An 18,935-nucleotide genomic window follows, 5' to 3' on the forward strand; every position below is an offset into this window, starting at 1 on the left:
CCTACATACACACAGTTGCCACCACCATGATAGAGTGTTTGTTCAAATATATTTCCTCCTATAAATAAAACAAATATGGTCTAGAGTTTGTGGAAAAATAATAAGACTAGTTATTCCATCTTCTTGGTAGGTCAGGAGTTGCCTTTGAATTCAGATTCTAGTTCAGGGTTTCTCAAACTGTGTCCAAGAGAGCCTAATGAGTGTCATATTAGTTTGTTAGGGCTGCCAGAACAAAGTACCACAAACAGTGTAGCTTAAAACAACAGAATTTTGTTCTCCACAGTTCTGGAGGATAGAAGTCCAAAATCAAGTTCTCACCAGGGCCATACTCCCTTGGGAGGCTCTACAGAGGAAACCTCTTCTAGCTTCTAGCATTTGCTAACAACCCTTGAGGTTCGTTGGCTTGTAGATGCATCATTCTAACCTCTGCCTCTTGTCACATGGCCTTCTCCCCATATGGGGGTTAGGATTTCAGTCTATCTCTTCAGGGGACACAATTCAACTCATAACAGGTGTCATCCTCCCCAAAATGTTTCTAGATTAAATGTGGGAAAAACTAGATACACAAGTCTATAACTTGGGAGTTGTTAGAGCTTTTAATATGCTAAATGTGCACTGTGAGTCTCCTGGGATGAGATGAGTGTGAGCAATAAAGTGTGTGATAATTCCCAAACCCCTATGACCAAGGCATCTGGTATTTCAGCACCTCAGTCAGGGCTAATGTCCCTTAGGAGATACTTAGGAGTTGTTTTATCTACACTAGTGGTTCTTTTTTTTTTTTTTTTTCATTTCACATAAATTTTATTTTATTTCATTTTAAAAAATTACTCAATGAATTTTATTACACTTATACTTATACAACAATCATCACAACCAAATTTTATAGCATTTCCATCCCAAACCCTCAGTGCATCTCCCCATCTGCCAACCTGTCTCCTTTGGAAACCATAAGTTTTTCAAAGTCTGTGAGTCTGTATCTGTTCTGCGATGAAGTTCAGTGTCCTTTTTTTAGATTCCACATGTAAGTGATAGCATTTGATGTTGGTTACACTAGTTGTTCTTATCTTGGCTACACACTAGAAACCCCAGACTTCATTCCAATGTATCAGAATCTCTGGGTCCCAGGAATCAGTATTTTTTAAAGCCGCCCAGGGGATTCCAATGTGCTGTCAGACTTGGCAAACATGCTTTAAATTCTGGGGGATCACACATCTGGATAATAAAAGTCTTCCAAGTGTCTATGTGAATAAGCGCATATTTCCCCTCTCCTATGCAGGAGAAACACCTTGAAAATCCTCTCCTATCCTCTTGTCACTCTTCCTCGCACACCCATTGTAGCAGATACTCTAGGTTGACTGTCCCAAATCCATTTCATGCTTTCCTCCTTGCTATCAGAATCCTAATTAATCCCCCCCCTTTTTTTTTTTGGATTTTCAGGGCCTCACCTGTGGCACATGGAGGTTCCTAAGCTAGGAATTGAATCTGAGCTATAGCTGTCGGCCTATACCACAGACAGAGCCACGTGGGATCCAAGCCAAGTCTGCGATCTATATCACAGTTCACAGCAACTCCGGATCCTTAACCCACTGAGCGAGGCCAGGGATCAAACCGCAACCTCACGGTTCCCAGTCGGATTCATTTCCACTGCTCCACGATGGGAATTCCCAGAATCCCAATGTTTTCAGGCAGCCACTACCCCTCCTCCACAAGACTCATGGTAAAGTGACCCTATAGCCACCTTAAAGTAAATCTTGATTTGTCTTAGTAATGGTAATCATAGCCCTTGATAATGAGCTGTTTAGAGTGGCCACATGACCCAGTATGGCCAATGGAAAATGAGGGTACTTCTGGGAAAGGTGTGCTTGCTAATAAAATCCAACATGTCTATTTTGAGTAAGATTGCTGTAACTTTGACAGCTATCTTGAGACCACGGAAGACAATCTGAAGACGTCAGAGAAGAAAGATGAGAGGAACATTCACACTTGATGAGATCTTTAAACAGCTAGCTAAAGCCTATCTGGATGACAGCTTAAATATCCTTTTATAATGGTTGAACCAGGATCCCACCCTACCACCCTGACAATCAAAAGCCAAAATCCTTTATAAACAGAGAGACACATAACATGGCAATACACAAAAAACCTTGGGGATTTATTTTCTATCCACCCAAGCCTACCATCCATTCTTTATTGTGTCAGATATAAACATGAGCTATATAAGCAGATACTCATCAAATAAGTCAGAGCAAGGTGCACACGTCTCCTGGAAAACTAGTACAGAAATCTGCCCTGATACATACAGTCTGTTTGTTTTAAACAAGAAAATTTCTAAGATTTGGAAAAGTTGTAAATTCTTTACCTCTCTCTCCCATCTTTCCCATCTACTCTTCACTTCTCTATTAACTGTAATAACAAATTGGAGGAGTTCCCATTGTGGTGTGACGGAAATGAACCCAACTAGTAACCATGAGGATGCACGTTCCATCCCTGGCCTTACTCAGTGGGTCGGGAATCTGGTGTTTCTGTGAGCTGTGAGGTAGGTTGCAGACTTGGCTCAGATCCCATGTTGCTGTGGCTGTGGCATAGGGCAGCAACTGCAGCTCTGATTCAGCCCCTAGCCTGGGAATCTTCATGTGCTGCAGGTGTGGCCCTAAAAAGCATAAAGAAAAAAAGAAAAAAAAGAAAAAGAAAAAAGAAAGAAAGAAAAGAAAAAAGAAACTCCTTCAATTGTATTGTTTTGAGAGAAAAAAAAAACTCACTCAAAGAGATGAGCTGGACTCTATGAGACACCTGAAAGAAATGACCACCTGCATTTTCAGGTGCCTGTACCAACTGTGCAATGAGACGACCTTTCAAATCTCAAGCCATGGATGTTACAAAGAAAACCAGCTGGGAAAAAATTTTTTTTATCTTCTCAACATTTTCTACAATTGAAAAATAAAACACATTTCCTGTTGCTTTGGCATAAGGAACTGTGATATAACCCACACAGTGATACGTGATCTTGTTCTTTGCACCAAATGAATCAGAGGAGCTGGGAATAAATATTTTAGAGCATAGCTTTCATTATGCTGCACTGGCTTATAACAAAACACTAAAAACAGAACACTGACATTATGGAAACTAACTAAGATCTGGAGATTAGAGTAGACCACTGTGAGCCAGGCAGCATCCCAAAGAGAGGCAAGTAGAACAGAGTTTAAGAGCAGTTGATTGTGGGACTTCCCACTGTGGCAGGGCGGAAACAAATCCAACTAGGATCCATGAGGTTGTGGGTTCAATCCCTGGCCTTGCTCAATGGGTTAAGGATCAGGCAGTTGCCATGAGCTGTAGTGTAGGTTGCAGATGTGGCTCAGATCTGGCATTGATGTGGCTGTGGTATAGGCCAGCAGCTGTAGCTCTGATTCAACCCCTAGCCTGGGAACCTCCATATGCTATGGGTCTGGCCCTAAAGAGCAAAAAAGCAAAAAAAAAAAAAAAAAAAAAGATTTAAATTAAAAAAAATAATAATAAAGCAGTTGGTTGTGAATCAGAAGTGCAGTTCTGCTACTGCCACCTAGTAGCTGCTTAAGCCACAAAATGCCTTCCCCATTCCACCCTGGGCAAGTTAGTTAACCATAATACCTGCCTGAAGGGTTTGGAGCGTTTTAAAAAGAGAATGCTGTCCACTTTGTAATACTGAACGTGTGGAGATGGAGGTGCTTTTTACTTGTCTTTTACTCCAATGCTTCCTTGCTGATTCATGCCCTCCCCATAAAATCTGTGTTAAAGGTGAGGTCTTTCCCAAAACTTAATTATTTCCTGCCTCCTTGGATTGGGTGGGATGAGTCTTCTGCTTTTCTCGAAAGGCTTTCCTCCCAGGACTGCTGAAGTAAGGAACTGATCAGATGGGTCTCAACTCCCTGCCTTTTGATTGCTCCAGCATTAGCTGACTGGCTCCAGTCCACACTCCAGCAAGAAGCCACTCCTGACCCTTGCTCAAGTCCTTGTCCCTCTGTGTCTCATGAGTCTGTGTGTCCTGTTTGGGGACCATGGGTCTTTGGGGATTTGCAAGGTCATAAAGTGGGTTCCTGGACGGTTTTCAAAATTTCAGAAAGTCAAAGAGAAACTGCATTTGGGTCAGAGCGCTTTTGACTAATGCCCAACAACCATCTTTGGGTGGAATGATCGTTTGGACCTGCTATGAATCTCTGCTCTGGGGGACCCTGATCCTCTGAAGAAGAACAGAACCGCACCTTTTAACAAGACTAGGAGAACCCTGCGTCCCCTCGGGTTACCAGAGCCCGAGAGCCCAGCAGAACCACCCTTGCCTGGAGCCCTCCGCAAAGCCCAGTGGGAGGCCAGAACAGCTGACCTAGCCAGTTCCCCAGCCTAGAAGCGACGCCCCAGGCCTTCCTCCGTCCCTCCCCGGGAGGCCCGGCCCGGCCCCGCCCCGCCCCGCCCCCTATGAGCCGGGGCTCTGCCCTGCCGCGCTAGTCCTCCGCTCCGCATCCCCGCCCTTTCCGGGACACACCCCTCCCGCGTACAGGCCTATCGGGACCTGCCCCGCCCCGCCTGGGCCCCGCCCCCGAGCCCCGATCCAGCCAGCTCGCTCCGGCTCGCGCCGGCCTAGGCCTAAGCCCGCCCCCACTCCGCCCCGCCCCCCAGTGGCCGGGGTGCTGGAGGTGCTCCGTCGCGACCCTCTGTACCCCGGCGAACATGGCGCTGCGAGCGGCTCGGACTCTGCGGGCTGCAGTCTCCAACCTACGCGCCGTCTCTGCACCCGCAGCGCCCTGCCTGCCGCGGCCTTGGGGGCTGCAGGCGGGCGCCATCCGGTTGCTGCGCACCAGCCCTGCTCTGCTCTCGGGTAAGTGCGGGCGGGCACGTGGGGCTGGCAGGGCTGCCTCGAAGGAAGCTAGGGCCTCGACCCTTACCTCGATCCCCGCTACTGATCGCTCCGGGTCAAGCGGGACGACCCCTGCGCACGCTTTTTATTCCGGGGATCCCGTGTTGCGTGGCCGCTGCTCCCCTCCTTAAGTGGCATGGACGACCCTGCAGCCATTGTCCTGATGGCCGGGAGCTGGGGGACCCGGAGGCCTGGAGAACACTCGAGGCTGGTTCCTGCAGGAATGGCAGCTTCTCGCTGCTGGAGACCGGGGCAAGCGTCTCTGGCCTCCTTCGTGACCTTAGGTTTCTCGCGTTTGTGAGCATGGTGGACCCTAAGAATGGAGAGAAATAATAGGCTCTACTTTGCTACACGGATCGTCACTGAGAATTCTTAAGTAAAATTAAAGCAAGAGCATCTACTGAAATTTAAAGCACTGGTTCTAGGTCTTTACTAGCTAAACCAGCCTCACTTTGAAGACAGCTTTTCCTGGAACAGTGAGATAGAGTGGATGGACTCTACGACATAGAACGTTCTGCTAAAGTATATATTGAGTCATGCATGGATGTGTGTTAGGCTGAACTGAGGACTTAACTGGGACACCTGCCCCTAATTGTCTGGGCCATCTGTGCCCCTTTAGTACAAGCTATCCCAGCGGAAAAACGGGTTTCTTCTTGCACCAATACTTGACAGTTACTGCAGAGTGTAATCCCTCGGCTCTGTTGGTGCCCACGCAGCAACGCATTAGCCACTTGAGTATAAAGGAAAACCGTTTCTCAGATAAGAACTGAATATCAAGCCTATGTTTTCTGGATATTCAGCGTTATCCTGTCACTAGCTTTATGCATTTTCACGTTATCTAATTAAATATTGCCCAAGATATCAATACCCATGATCTAGCTGAACATCTAGGTTTTCGTTAATACCAGAGAATGAGTTCCAGTTTTGGCTCCACGCCTTATGAGCTATGTGGTCTTAGGCAGAGTCACTTAACTTCTCTGAGTCTGACCAGAAGAATGGAAATGACAGTCCCTACTTTACAGACTTGTTGGATGCAATGAAATAATGTGTAACTGCTGTACCTATAAGCTGTTACTTGCTTTTAAATATTAGTGTATAGAATCAAATAAATAGTGGAAAATTGACCAAATGTTAATATAGTTTATCTGACTTAGTAACTTTGAAAGGAGGAAAATGCAAACTTTTACTAAATTATTCAAAATGCCTAATTTTCTGGGCCAAAACCCATGCTTTCCAAGGCTCAGAAGAAAGTAATTATTTACCTATTCTCCTGTCCACTTTTCTCCTGTTGGGCCAAGGGTTAAAGGAGAATTGAACTAATCATTGTCTTTAGCCTAAATTGCATGGCCTAGTACAAAGATTTAATGGCCTTTGAAGTCAAGGGGACCTAGGTACATTTACCTTCAATGTTGCCGCCTTTTCCTCTAAACTTACGGTTGCTCAGTTGCTAAACTGAGTATGAGGGCACTCTTACTATACTAAGGTTATCTATGTACTAGATGTTTTGCTGCGTGAGAATCCTCTTAAACTTTAAAAAATTCACAGAGTTCCCATCGTGGCTCAGTGGTTAACGAATCCGACTAGGAACCATGAGGTTGTGGGTTCGATCCCTGGCCTTGCTCAGTGGGTTAAGGATCTGGCGTTGCCATGAGCTGTGGTGTAGGTCCCAGACATGTCTTGGATCTGGTGTTGCTGTGGTGTAGGCCGGCGGCTACAGCTCGGATTAGACCCCTAGCCTGGGAACCTCCATGTGCCGAGGGAGCGGCCCTAGAAAAGGCAGAAAGAAAAAAAAATTACTTCACACCAACTTTTGAGTATTTGCTATATGCCCAGCATTGTGTTTAGAACTGAGAATAGAAATGAGGTAAACCCTGCTTTTGCTTGCTTTGTCCTTGGTCTATTGCCTGGAGGAAACTGATGAAAGGGCTGTGTCTACAGCATGTTAAGTGTGTTGGGGGTCAGGGTGGGAAAGTGGTGCAGAGTGCTAGGGGAGCAGGTTGGATGGCCCTGGGACCCACCCTCGAGAGGCTAGGTAAGGCTCCTGGCAGGAAAAGCTTCTAAGTTAATATCTGAGTCAAAAAAAAGGTGATGGGGAGAGTGCTATAGTCAGAACACTAAGTACAAGCCTTAACCTTAGGGAAACAACAGATTACCCGAAGTAATTTCAAATGGAAGGAAGCAAAGCAATTTACTCTGACAGATTTTGCAACCTCTTCCATTGAAGAGTATGACATTAAAGTTTTTTGGGTTTTGTTGTTGTTACTTTCTTTTTAGAGCTGCACCTATGGCATACAGACCTTCCCAGGCTAAGGGGTGAATTGGAGCTGCAGCTGCCGGCCTACGCCACAGCAACGCAGGATCCGGATCCGAGCCGCACCCTCCTTGTAATGCTAGATACTTAACCTACTGAACCACAGGGGGAACTCCAGAAATTAAAGTTTTTTAATGATTAGAGGTAAAAGAAAGTAATGTTAATAACTTTACATTCTGCTGCATATCACAGCTAGGCAATCAAAGCAATTTAATATAAGTACACCTATCTTTTGGGTAAGGAAGGGGTAAGAGGAAACCAGCAATTTGTATTTTAAAACAGTATTAGGGAGTTCCCATTGTGGCTTAGCAGAAACAAATCTGACTAGTATCCATGAGGATGCAGTTTGATCCCTGGCCTCACTCAGTGGGTTAAGGATCTGGCGTTGCCATGAGCTGAGGTGTAGGTCCCAGATGTGGCTCAGATCCCAAGTTGCTGTAGTTGTGGTATAGACAAAAGACCAAAAAAGGATTAGATTTAATGAACCATTATTAACTTTATTATTATCTTATTAACTTATTTATTATTGGAAAAATACTACACTTCAGAATGTGGTATGTACCTAAGAAGATAACAAATGCTTTTTAAAAAATTTATTTTATTATTTATTTATTTATTTATTTACTTTTGTCTTTTGTCTTTTTAGGGCCACGCCCGTGGCATATGGAGGTTCCCAGTCTAGGAGTCTAATTGGAGCTATGGCTGCCAGCCTACCCTACAGCCACAACAATGCCAGATCTGAGCCGCGTTTGCTGCCTACACCACAGCTCATGGCAACACCAGATCCTTAACCCACTGAGTGAGGCCAGGGATCGAACCCGCAACCTCATGCTTCCCAGTCCTATTAGTTTCCGCTGCACCACAAACGGGAACTCCTAAAAATTTATTCTTTAAAGTAAACACTTTTAACATTAAATCCTAAGTAATTTTTTTTTAAAAGACTTGAAATCTGGTAGGTTTTTCTTCAAGGGATCATTGAATAGTTTGACCATGTCTTTGAAGAGAAGCAGCTCTATAAAGCCAAGGGCTAACCTGTCTAGTGGATGTTGGTGGAAGCAGAGCTTGCCTTTCCACTCGTTAATGTCTTAGTTCTGACGTGACTGTTGAATTCTGATCCTATAATTTGCTTCTTTAAACGATAGTAGCCACTTTAAGGGCAGGCTTGAATTTAAAGTGGAATCATGAACTTAGTCAAGTTATAATTTTCCAGGTCGGTTTTATTCCTATTAAGAGTCTACACAGCTCTACCTAAAGAGGCACATTATTTATTTTTATTTGTTTTCTTTTTCTGCCACACCTGCAGCATATGGAAGTTCCTGGACCAGGGATCGAATCCAAGCGTCTGCAGCCTGCGCCACAGATACAGCAATGATGGATCCTTAACCCTTTCTGGGGATTGAACTGGTAATGCCACAGAGACAAGTTGGATCCTTAATACACTGCGCCACAGGAGTTCCCGTCATGGCTCAGTGGTTAACGAATCTGAGTAGGAACCATGAGGTTGCGGGTTCGATCCCTGGCCTCGCTCAGTGGGTTAAGGATCCAGCGTTGCCATGAGCTGTAGTATGGGTTGCAGACTCGGCTCTGGCTACAGCTCCGATTAGACTCCTAGCTCGGGAACCTCCATATGCCACAGGTGCGGCCCTAGAAAAAAAAGGCAAAAAGACCAAAAAAAAAAAAAAAAAAAAAAATACACTGCGCCACAGCAGAAAGTCAGTGCCAATGAGTCAAACACAAATACTAGGAAGGTCTTGTCTTTTGACAGCATTGATAGGAAAAAAAAAGTTTTTAAGAAGTGATGCCACTACTTTTCTAAAATACTTCTCTTCTATTTTAGTGCGAAAATTCACAGACAAACATGAATGGATAACAACAGAAAACGGCATTGGAACAGTAGGAATCAGCAATTTTGCACAGGTATTAGATTGTCTTGCAATACTGAAAACAGTCTTCTCTTGCCTAAAGTGGATTGTCTTTACCTTTTGAAAATTGTCCCCTTGGTATTTTTTTTTTTTTTTTTTTTTTTTTTGTCTTTTTTGTTGTTGTTGTTGCTATTTCTTGGGCCGCTCCCGCGGCATATGGAGGTTCCCAGGCTAGGGGTCGAATCGGACCTGGAGCCACCGGCCTATGCCAGAGCCACAGCAACGCTGGATCCGAGCCGCGTCTGCAACCTACACCACAGCTCACGGCAACGCCGGATCGTTAACCCACTGAGCAAGGGCAGGGATTGAACCCGCAGCCTCATGGTTCCTAGTCGGATTCGTTAACCACTGCGCCACGACGGGAACTCCTTTTTTTTTTTTTTTTTTTTTTTGTCTTTTTTGTTGCCCTTGGTATTTTGAGCCCTTTAAAGGCCCTTAGAAGAGTATCAGTCCTAGGTGGATCTTTATTGGCATATCTCTGTACCTACTGAGGCCCAGTACAGAATGCTGTGTTGAAATATTGCATAAGTATTGATTGTCCTTACCTCCTGGAGTTTCTCTCTGAGGGGGAATCACCTACCTGGAAAACAACATACAAAACATTACATGATGGATGACTTGAGTGGTTCAAGGCCACTCACATGATGGAGAGATCCCTTCTTATTAGAGTCAAGGTATAAGCACTGTGAGGTACTGAATCAACGTGTAGGATTTCAGCAGATGCAGCAGGGGAAACCATCTCCGTAAAATGCAGAGGTGGAGGAGTTCCCGTCATGGCTCAGTGGTTAACGAATCCGACTAGGAATCATGAGGTTGCGGGTTCGGTCCCTGCCCTTGTTCAGTGGGTTAACGATCCAGCGTTGCCGTGAGCTGTGGTGTAGGTCGCAGACGCAGCTTGGATCCTGCGTTGCTGTGGCGTAGGTGGGTGGCTGCAGCTTCGATTCGACCCCTAGCCTGGGAATCTCCATATGCCGACGGAGCGGCCCAAGAAATGGCAAAAAAGAAAACAAAAAACGGAAGAGGTGGAAAAGCATAAAGTGTTCTCTAAGAAAAACCAAAGAATTTGGCCCTTTAAGTATAAAGTATGTATTATCTGAATTAAAAGTTTTCAGTGTTTGGTTTGTTCCTGTTTTCTAGGTTTAATTTGATTTCTTAAAGGTTTGTGTTTTTTTGTTTTAAAGGAAGCTTTGGGAGATGTTGTTTACTGTAGTCTGCCCGAAGTTGGGACAAAATTGAACAAACAAGGTGAGGGTTTTTTCTCAACCTGGTTTGACATGATTCATGCCATGAATTTTCTTAAACTTGAATGATAACTTGTTTGCACCCAGGATCATTTACAGTGCTTTTTCCTCAAGTATGAGGAAACGTAAATCAGAGTAGAATGAACAGGGCTTCGTTATATCTTGAAGCAGCAGCCCTGGAAATAGGTAGCTACAGAAGGTTATCAAGGACATAACCTCTGGTACTCTTCCTGCCTTAGCGTGCCAAAGGTCATAAAATAGCAGACTCTTCAGGCATCACAGTCTCAAATGACACAAGGCAAAAGCAGGAAGAGGACAGTCTCTCCTTCTTCATTTCTTAATTGGGAAAAAACATTTCAACCAGGAATCTCTTGGTACATCTTTTCTCATCTGTTTCACCAGGTCTGGGTTGCACTGCCACCCTTAATTGTAAGAAATGATGGTGAGGAGAATAATAAGCATTTTTAGCCTTTATATGAAATGTAGGAAGAAGTAGAGGGAAATGGCTCTTAGCACCCTCCCTGCCACACACTGCTGAAGTTTAAGAAATAAAATTTGTTTTTCTTTGGAGGCAGTAAAGAATATCAGCAAAGAACATGGGCTCATGAGTCAATCTAGTGGGGTTTTTTTTGTTTTTTTGTTTTTTGTCTTTTTGCCTTTTTCTTGAGCTACTCCCACGGCATATGGAGGTTCCCAGGCTAGGGGTCGAATCGGAGCTATAGCTGCCAGCCTACACCACAGCCACAGCAACTCAGAATCTGAGCCACGTCTGCGACCTACACCACAGCTCACGGCAACGCTGGATCCTTCACCCACTGATCGAGGCCAGGGATCAAACCTGCAACCTCATGGTTCCTAACCAGATTCGTTAACCACTGCGCCACGACAGGAACTCCATGAGTCAAAATCTAGTTTTAAATCCTGGCCCTTCAACATGTCAGCTGTGTGATTCTGGGGAATTTAATACAGGTCTCATTTGTAGGTTGGGATAATAAAGCTTACCTCATAGAATAGTTTTAAGGATTAAATATGAAATTAGTGCAGTTCCCACCATGGCACAGTGGGTTAAGAATCCAACTGCAGTGGCTTAGGTTGCTGCAGGAGGTACAGGTTCAATTCCTGGCGGGGCTTAATGGGTTAAAGGATCCTGTGTTGCTGCACTTGTGGCATAAGTCACAGCTGTGGCTCAGATCTGTGTGCGGCCATTAAATTTAAAAAAAGGGGGGGGGGGAGAAATTAGCATAATGTCCAGCCTAAGATTAGTGCTTGATAAATGTCAGCCAGCAGAACCACGTATATTATTCATGGGTTCCTTGACATATATAAGATAGCCCTACAGAATTTAAGTGTCTGTTTTCTAAATATCTTTGACAGTGTCAGTCATGTCTTTTTCTGTTTAAACTTTCTCTCTCATTTATCTTATTTATTTAAACTTTTTCTGCTTCCTGGCTCTCAATATCCTGCTTAGCCATTATGTAATATAGGCCATATCTCTCATTTTGAAGGTATTCCTAGAAACCTCTTCTCATGTAGTAAGTCCCTTGTGATTGACAATCTTTATTCATTTTTCTTTTTTTCTGTATATTCTTGTTTTCTTTAATCATATTTTATTCTGTGTACCCACTCTGCTGCCCTGAAACAGGGTATTAGAAGTTTCTGAACATTTCTTTATAGCAAATGAGCAGCATGAACCTACATCTTGTGCTTAAAAATGTATTGTCCGGCTCTTTATTTTTAGGTCTGTACCTGCAGCATATTATAGTTCCCAGGCTAGGGGTACAATTGCAGCTGCAGCTGCCGGCCTACACTGCAGCCACAACAACACCAGGTCCAAGCCACATCTGTGACCTATGCCACAGCTTGTGGAAACCCCGGATCCTTAAGGCACTGAGCGAGGCCAGGATCAAACCGCATCCTCATGGATACTTGCTGGGTTCTTAAGCTGCTGAGCCACAACGGGGACTCCCATGTCTGGCTTCTTTTGTCTAATGTCATGATTTTGAGAATCATTCATATTGAATGATCAGTAATTTGCTTTTTTATTGCCAGAAAATATCCCATTGTACGAATATAACATATTTTTATCCTTTCTCCTATTGATAGATTTTAGTGGTATATGTCTTTGTCTTCCTTTCTCTTGGGTAAGTGGAATTTGTCTTACAGTGTATGTATATGTTTAACTTTATAAGAAACTACCAACCAGTTTACCAAAGTAGTTACACCATTTTATATTTTTAGCATCTTTCTTTCCATGTGCTTTTTGCCACTCACATCTTTTTTTTGTGAAGTGTCTTATTTTTTATTTGAGTTATCTTTTTACCAGTGGTTTTTTTTAGGCATCCTTTAATAAATTCTAGACACAAGTCCTTTTCCAGATAGTGTATTTTATGAATACTTTGCCATATTTTTGTATAGGACATTGTGCCTTCTCTAAGAAATCTTTGTCTCTGTGGTTCTCAGACTGTATACCCGTGCCATGAGGTGCTTTGGGTTATTTTTAATTTTTAACATTTGTTGGACACAGCACAAATAAATATTCAATGCAGTTAACAATTTCAATGTTAGATCTTACTGTATTACTTTGGGTAACACATATCTTTGAAACAAATACAGTATAGTCAGCATGGAACATCAGGTAGAGCAGCAGTTGGTGTGACCTAATTCCCCAGTGGAGAACTTACAGGGTATGCACCAGACACACATATCTGTAAACTGTAATTAAGAATGAAAATTTTTTACTAAGTAGTTTGGACCTGACCTCTTAATAAACTGAGATGTTAGGTGTTTGTTTTGGTCTAGGGATCACCATAAAACGTTGACTGAAACACTAGGGGCACTGTGAACTGAGAAAGTGGGGCACCCTGGCCTATACCAAGGTTCACAAAGATATTCTCCGTGTCTTCTTGAAATTTCATACAGTTTTAACTTTCATGTTCAGGCTTTATTCACTGGCTCTTGTAGAGCTTTGTAGATTCCTTTGAATCTTTCATGTAAGCAATAATATAAAAGTTGTATTTCTAACTTTCAATCTTTATGCATTCTGTTTCTTCTCTTGCTTTATTGCACTGTCCAGACCTCTCAGGATAATGTTGAATAAAAGTGGTAAGAGTAGACCTGACCTTAGGAGAGGAAGCTTTAACATTTCATCATTAGGTATGATATTGAGCTTTGGGGTTTTTCATAGATGCCCATCATCAGTTGAAGAGGTTCCTTTCTTATCTAGTTTGCTGAGAATTACTGTGCATGGATGTTGAATTTTTGTCAAATTATTTTCTCTGTCTTTTGACATGATAGATTGTTAATGTGATAAGTGATGATTCATTTCTGAATGTTGAACCAACCTTGCAGTTCTGGTTGTCATGATACAGAAATTATCTCTTTTAAAATATATTGCTGGGAATTCCCATTGTGGTTCAGTGGGTTAAGGATCTAGCATTACTGTGAGCTGTGCTGTAGGCTGGCAGCTGCAGCTCCAATTTGACTCTTAGCCTGGGAACTTGCACTTGCTGTAGGTGCGGCCCCGAAAAAGCAAAAAAAAAAAAACCAGACCCAAAACAAAACAAAACAAAACAAACATAGCTGGAGTTTCCTGGTGGCTCAGCAGGTTAAGGATTAGGTACTGTCACTACTGTGGCACAGGTTCAGACCCTGACCAGGGACCTTCTTCATGCCATAGGCACAGCCAAAACGGCCCCTACCACCAAACAAACATACTGCTTGGTTTGATTTGCTAATAACATTTTCATTATGTTCATGAGAGATACTGGTCTTTTCTTACAATGGCTTTGTCAAATTTTGGAATCTGTTGTATAGGCCTCACAGAATAACTTTGGAAAAGTTCCCACATATTTTCTTTTCCTGAAAGAATGTGCAAGATTAGTACTATTTCTTTAAATGTTTGATAGAATGATAGAATGTTTTTTGATAGGCAAGAAAGATTTATTAAGATAGGACACTTGTGAGAGGTGAAAGCGGGCAGGCACAGAAGCTCTGCCTAAATAATAGAATTAACCAGTGGAATATGAGCCAGATTTCTTTGTGAGAAGCTTTTTGTATAAATTTAATTTCTTTTTTGTGTGTGTGTGTGTTTTTGTCTTTTGTTGTTGTTGTTGTTGCTGCTATTTCTTGGGCCGCTTCCGCGGCATATGGAGGTTCCCAGGCTAGGGGTTGAATCGGAGCTGTAGCCACCGGCCTACGCCAGAGCCACAGCAACGCGGGATCCGAGCCGCATCTGCAACCTACACCACAGCTCACGGCAACGCCGGATCGTTAACCCACTAAGCAAGGGCAGGGACCGAACCCGCAACCTCATGGTTCCTAGTCGGATTCGTTAATCACTGCGCCACGACGGGAACTCCTAAATTTAATTTCTTTAAAAAATACTCAGATAGTCTATATTATCTTACATTGATTTTGTTAGTGAAGTTTTTTTTAGGAATTTTTCCATTTCATGTTGTTATATTCAGCATAAAGATGATCATTGTTTTTCACTAATTATCCTTTTATATCCATAAGATCTGTAGTAAAGAATCCTTTTTTATTCCTTCATGCGTGGTGATTTTCTCAATCGTCTTACTGGCTATTTTATCAACCTTTTGAAAGAACCAAATTTTTACTATGTTGAATTTTCTCTATTTTCCATTTCATTTGTTCTTTTGTTGGTTTGGGTTTTTTTCTTTCTTTTTTTTTCTGCTTTTTAGGGCCGCACCCTTGGCATAGGGAGGTTCTGAGGCTAGGGGTTGAATTGGAGCTGTAATGGCCGGCCTATACCACAGCCAACATCAGATCCAAGCCGCATCTGCGACCTACACCACAGCTCACGGCAATGCCAGATCCTTAACCTACTGAGCAAGGCCAGGGATCAAACCCACAATGTCATGGTTCCTAGTTAGACTTATTTGTTTCCGCTGTGCCACAAGGGAAACTCATTTGTTCTTTTGTATCTTCCTCCAACCTGCTTAGATTTAATGTGCTCTTTTTCTTACTTCCTAAGGTAGAAACTTGGGCTTTTGTTGGTTTTCACAGTTTTTTTCTTGACCTTTTTTTACCCATACTGTAAAACATTTGTTTCCCTTGTGGTGGGTGGCAGCTAAAATCTTAGTTTGATTCTTTTAGCCTTGGCTAGGACACTTAGCTTCTTCCCTATGCACACATGGTTCAGGGGTCATCAGAGACCCAGGCAGAGTTTGGGGCTCTCCTTTTAGTCTCTCTTACTTATAATAGCTACTGTAAGGTTCTCTGCTAATTCCAACATGTGGGTCTTTGGGTCATTTTAAGATCTTCTGGTTGAGTACTTTTTTTCTAAACCAGAGTGTACTTTACTCTTTCTAGAATTTCATCTCTACTTCTTGCCACTTTACAAACTGTATAAATGAAGATCTCACCCACGTTGGGTCCTTTCTTTCAAGGACTGACCCCCCTTTTGGTCACTCTACATCAGGTTTTGCTTAAGGGTTTTTACTTGTTATATGCAGGAAGGTTGATCTGATGAGGTATGTCACTTCATTTTAATTAAGGATATTTAGAACTTTTTATCATGACTGTATTAGATGTGATCACTTCTCCATATTTTGTCTTGGGGTTGCTAACTTTTGACATTTATATTTTCTTCAATTTTCTCAATTTAGAAGAGTTCGGTGCTTTGGAAAGTGTGAAAGCTGCTAGTGAACTCTATTCTCCTCTATCAGGAGAAGTAACTGCAATTAATGAAGCTCTAGCAGAAAATCCAGGACTTGTCAACAAATCTTGTTATGAAGATGGTAAGTTGTTGCTAGGAATTTTTTAAAAGATTATTTACTGCAGTTAATGTTTAATCTAGAGTTTAAAGCGAGCTTTGGCTGATTGTGACTTCTTTTCATACTTTGTACTAAATAAAGATATTCTGCTTTAAAAAAGGAAAACGCACATAAAAAATTAATTAAAAAAACAGATTAGCTGAACATATAAGGTTATGGTTTAAGATCTCTCTCAATAAAAAAAAAACTGCCTTATTTTACAGCATTCTTAGTATCATAGTGTAGACTCAATGGAAACACTTGCAAAGTATTCACCTCTTTAGTCATAAAGTATCCAGTCACATTATGTGATGTAAGTAGTGAAAAGAATAATATTTATTGCATTAATTTTCACTTGCCTCATATTTTCTTCTTCATAATAACCTAGTAAGGTAAGCCAGCAGCCCTTTTTTCTCATTTTATAGATGAATTGAGACCCCCCCCCAAGGATTTTTCTGCTAGTTATACTGCTTTTTAATGACATGCATCTCAGTAGTTATAGCACCACTGTTCCTTTAGCCATGGAAAGATATAACTGGCTTTGTATATTTGGAACCTTATGTAACATCTTCATTGTCAGTTCTTTTTTTTTTTTTTTTTTTTTTTTTTTTTTTTTTTTTTTTTTTTGGTGGGATTTAAAAATATTAACTTGAGATTGCAATAATTTTTTTAACCAAATAGCATGGCTGGCAATTCTGATAAATTTACAGCTGTAATATTCCTAAAAGGAATATCTACATATTATGGCCTATGAAATACAATCTGCATTTTGCAAATCAGTATAAAATTTATCCATCATTTTTTACATTCATTGTCAGTTCTTAATGCTTATTACAGTCTAAGAATTCTTAATCCATTATGGTAGAATCTCCCTGGTTCTTCTAGTTATATGCAAGGATGTTCTTTTCTTCTTCTTCTTCTTCTTTTTTTGTCTTTTTAGGGCCATACCTATAGCATGTGGAGGTTCCCAGACTAGGGGTCGAATTGGAGTTGTAGCCACTGGCCTGTGCCACAGCAACGCCAGATCAGAGACACATCTGTGACCTACATCACAGCTCATGGCAGTGCAGGATCCTTAACCCACTGAGCAAGGCCAGGGATGGAACCTGTATCCTCACAGATACTAGTCAGATTCATTTCCGCTGAGCCACAATGGGAACTCCCTGAAAGGAGATTCTTAAGGATAAAATTTAAAGCCCTTTGAACAAAAAATTAACAATTTATGTAAGAATAAAGATTAATTTTGAGGCACTCAAAATTGACATTTGGAATGAATTTGACTTTTTCTTTAAGGTAATTTGGAATATAAGATACTTTTTTTTTTTTTTTGGTTGCAGGTTGGCTGATCAAGATGACACTCAGTAACCCTTCAGAACTGGATGAACTAATGAGTGAAGAAGCATACGAGAAATACATAAAATCTATTGAGGAGTGAAAGTGGAACCCCTAAATAAACTAGTTTGAAACAACTTAATCTAGCACAGTTGTCTTAAATTAGTGGTGGATAGATTTTTAAAAAGCAACTTTTAGCAAAAGAAACTACTTACAACAATGTTACCAGAAAAAAATACCCCTTAACTTCCTAATAACTTCAAATAAACACTATGCATCTTTTGCACAGCACTCTATGATTTTTAGACTAGGCTCCAGTTAGAATATTCAGAATTCTTGAAATTATCTTTGGTAAAACTACTTAGAAAATTACATAATTCAAGGATAACACTGTTCCCTTAAGCCTTATATATATATATAATATTGTAACTTGCTTGCCGCCCCTGGATTTGGGTCAAAGTACTTAATGAACTTTCCACTGGAAATAACTGGCTTTGGAGAAAAATTTTTGTTAGTTGTACAGTGTCAATGAAGAACATTACTATCTTAATTTCGCCATATATTGTGTTTGCTGGTGCTATTTTTATACAGTGAAGCAACAGTCTTGCAGAAAAATAAGGAAACGTTTAATAAAATATTCAACTTGATTAATCATGGTTTTCGTTTTGCTGTTAAAATTTCATTTAGTGACTGTGCTAGTATTTGTTAAAGATGCTAATTTTAACATATGGAAACTTCTTTTTAAAGGCTATTTAAGCCATAAAAAGCAGAGATCTAACTGCTTGATAGCATGATAGCAGAAAGTACTATTTTTTGGTCTCTAATATTAAAGAAAAATAAATCACTGCTAGTTTTTTCTATCATGCTAAGTTAGAAGAGAGATGAGTAAAAAACAAGAAAAGGTGAAATTTTGCTCAGCATAGCACATGGCATCTTTAAAGCTAAACAACACTCATATAAGGCTTCCATTCTTTCCAGAATTGTGCCAATGGCCCTATGAAGGCTAAGCTATGTCTGATAGCAGTCAGGTTAATTTGACTATCTGCTTTGGAAATAGAAAGGGATAAGTAATAATTGCTCATCTAAATGGTTAGATTTACTCTTGTTTTAAAGGTATTCATATATTACCTTCTTTGATCTTTAAATAAGAGCCAGAGCTGGGTAGGGCATATCCCTAACTACCACTATTTCACATATTACGAGGGGATATGAGATTATTACAGAATTGGGCAATCGTGGTTAGGATTTTCACATTTCCTGGCTCACTTTTTATTTATTTATTTTTTTGGTCTTTTTGTCTTTTCTAGGGCTGTTACCATGGCATATGGAGGTTCCCAGGCTAGGGGTCGAATCGGAGCTGTAGCCACCAGCCTACGCCACAGCCACAGCAATGTGGGATCCAAGCTGCTTCTGTGACCTCCACCAGAGCTCCCAGCAATGCCAGATCCTTAACCCACTGAGTGAGGCCAG

The 18,935-nt window shown here is 41.6% G+C and overlaps 1 protein-coding gene across 1 annotated transcript; it reads left to right on the forward strand.

Annotated features, from left to right (window-relative positions):
- GCSH (glycine cleavage system protein H) lies at positions 4,566-18,112 on the forward strand. Its single transcript, XM_021097052.1, has 5 exons — positions 4,566-4,846; positions 9,034-9,113; positions 10,300-10,363; positions 15,987-16,118; positions 17,471-18,112. Exons 1-5 carry the CDS (start codon positions 4,699-4,701, stop codon positions 17,566-17,568), a joined length of 522 nt encoding a protein of 173 aa, XP_020952711.1. The 5' UTR covers positions 4,566-4,698; the 3' UTR covers positions 17,569-18,112.

This window comes from Sus scrofa, chromosome 6 (genome assembly GCF_000003025.6).
Source record: "Sus scrofa isolate TJ Tabasco breed Duroc chromosome 6, Sscrofa11.1, whole genome shotgun sequence".
NCBI lineage: Eukaryota > Metazoa > Chordata > Mammalia > Artiodactyla > Suidae > Sus > Sus scrofa.

What these genes read in the sequence shown, in the direction of transcription:
- GCSH (XM_021097052.1), top strand. Translation starts at nt 4,699, where the DNA reads ATGGCGCTGCGAGCGGCTCGGACTCTGCGGGCTGCAGTCTCCAACCTA. An exon ending in CAGCCCTGCTCTGCTCTCGG is followed by an intron (nt 4,847 to 9,033) that starts GTAAGTGCGGGC and finishes CTTCTATTTTAG; the next exon opens with TGCGAAAATTCACAGACAAA. An exon ending in GAATCAGCAATTTTGCACAG is followed by an intron (nt 9,114 to 10,299) that starts GTATTAGATTGT and finishes TTTGTTTTAAAG; the next exon opens with GAAGCTTTGGGAGATGTTGT.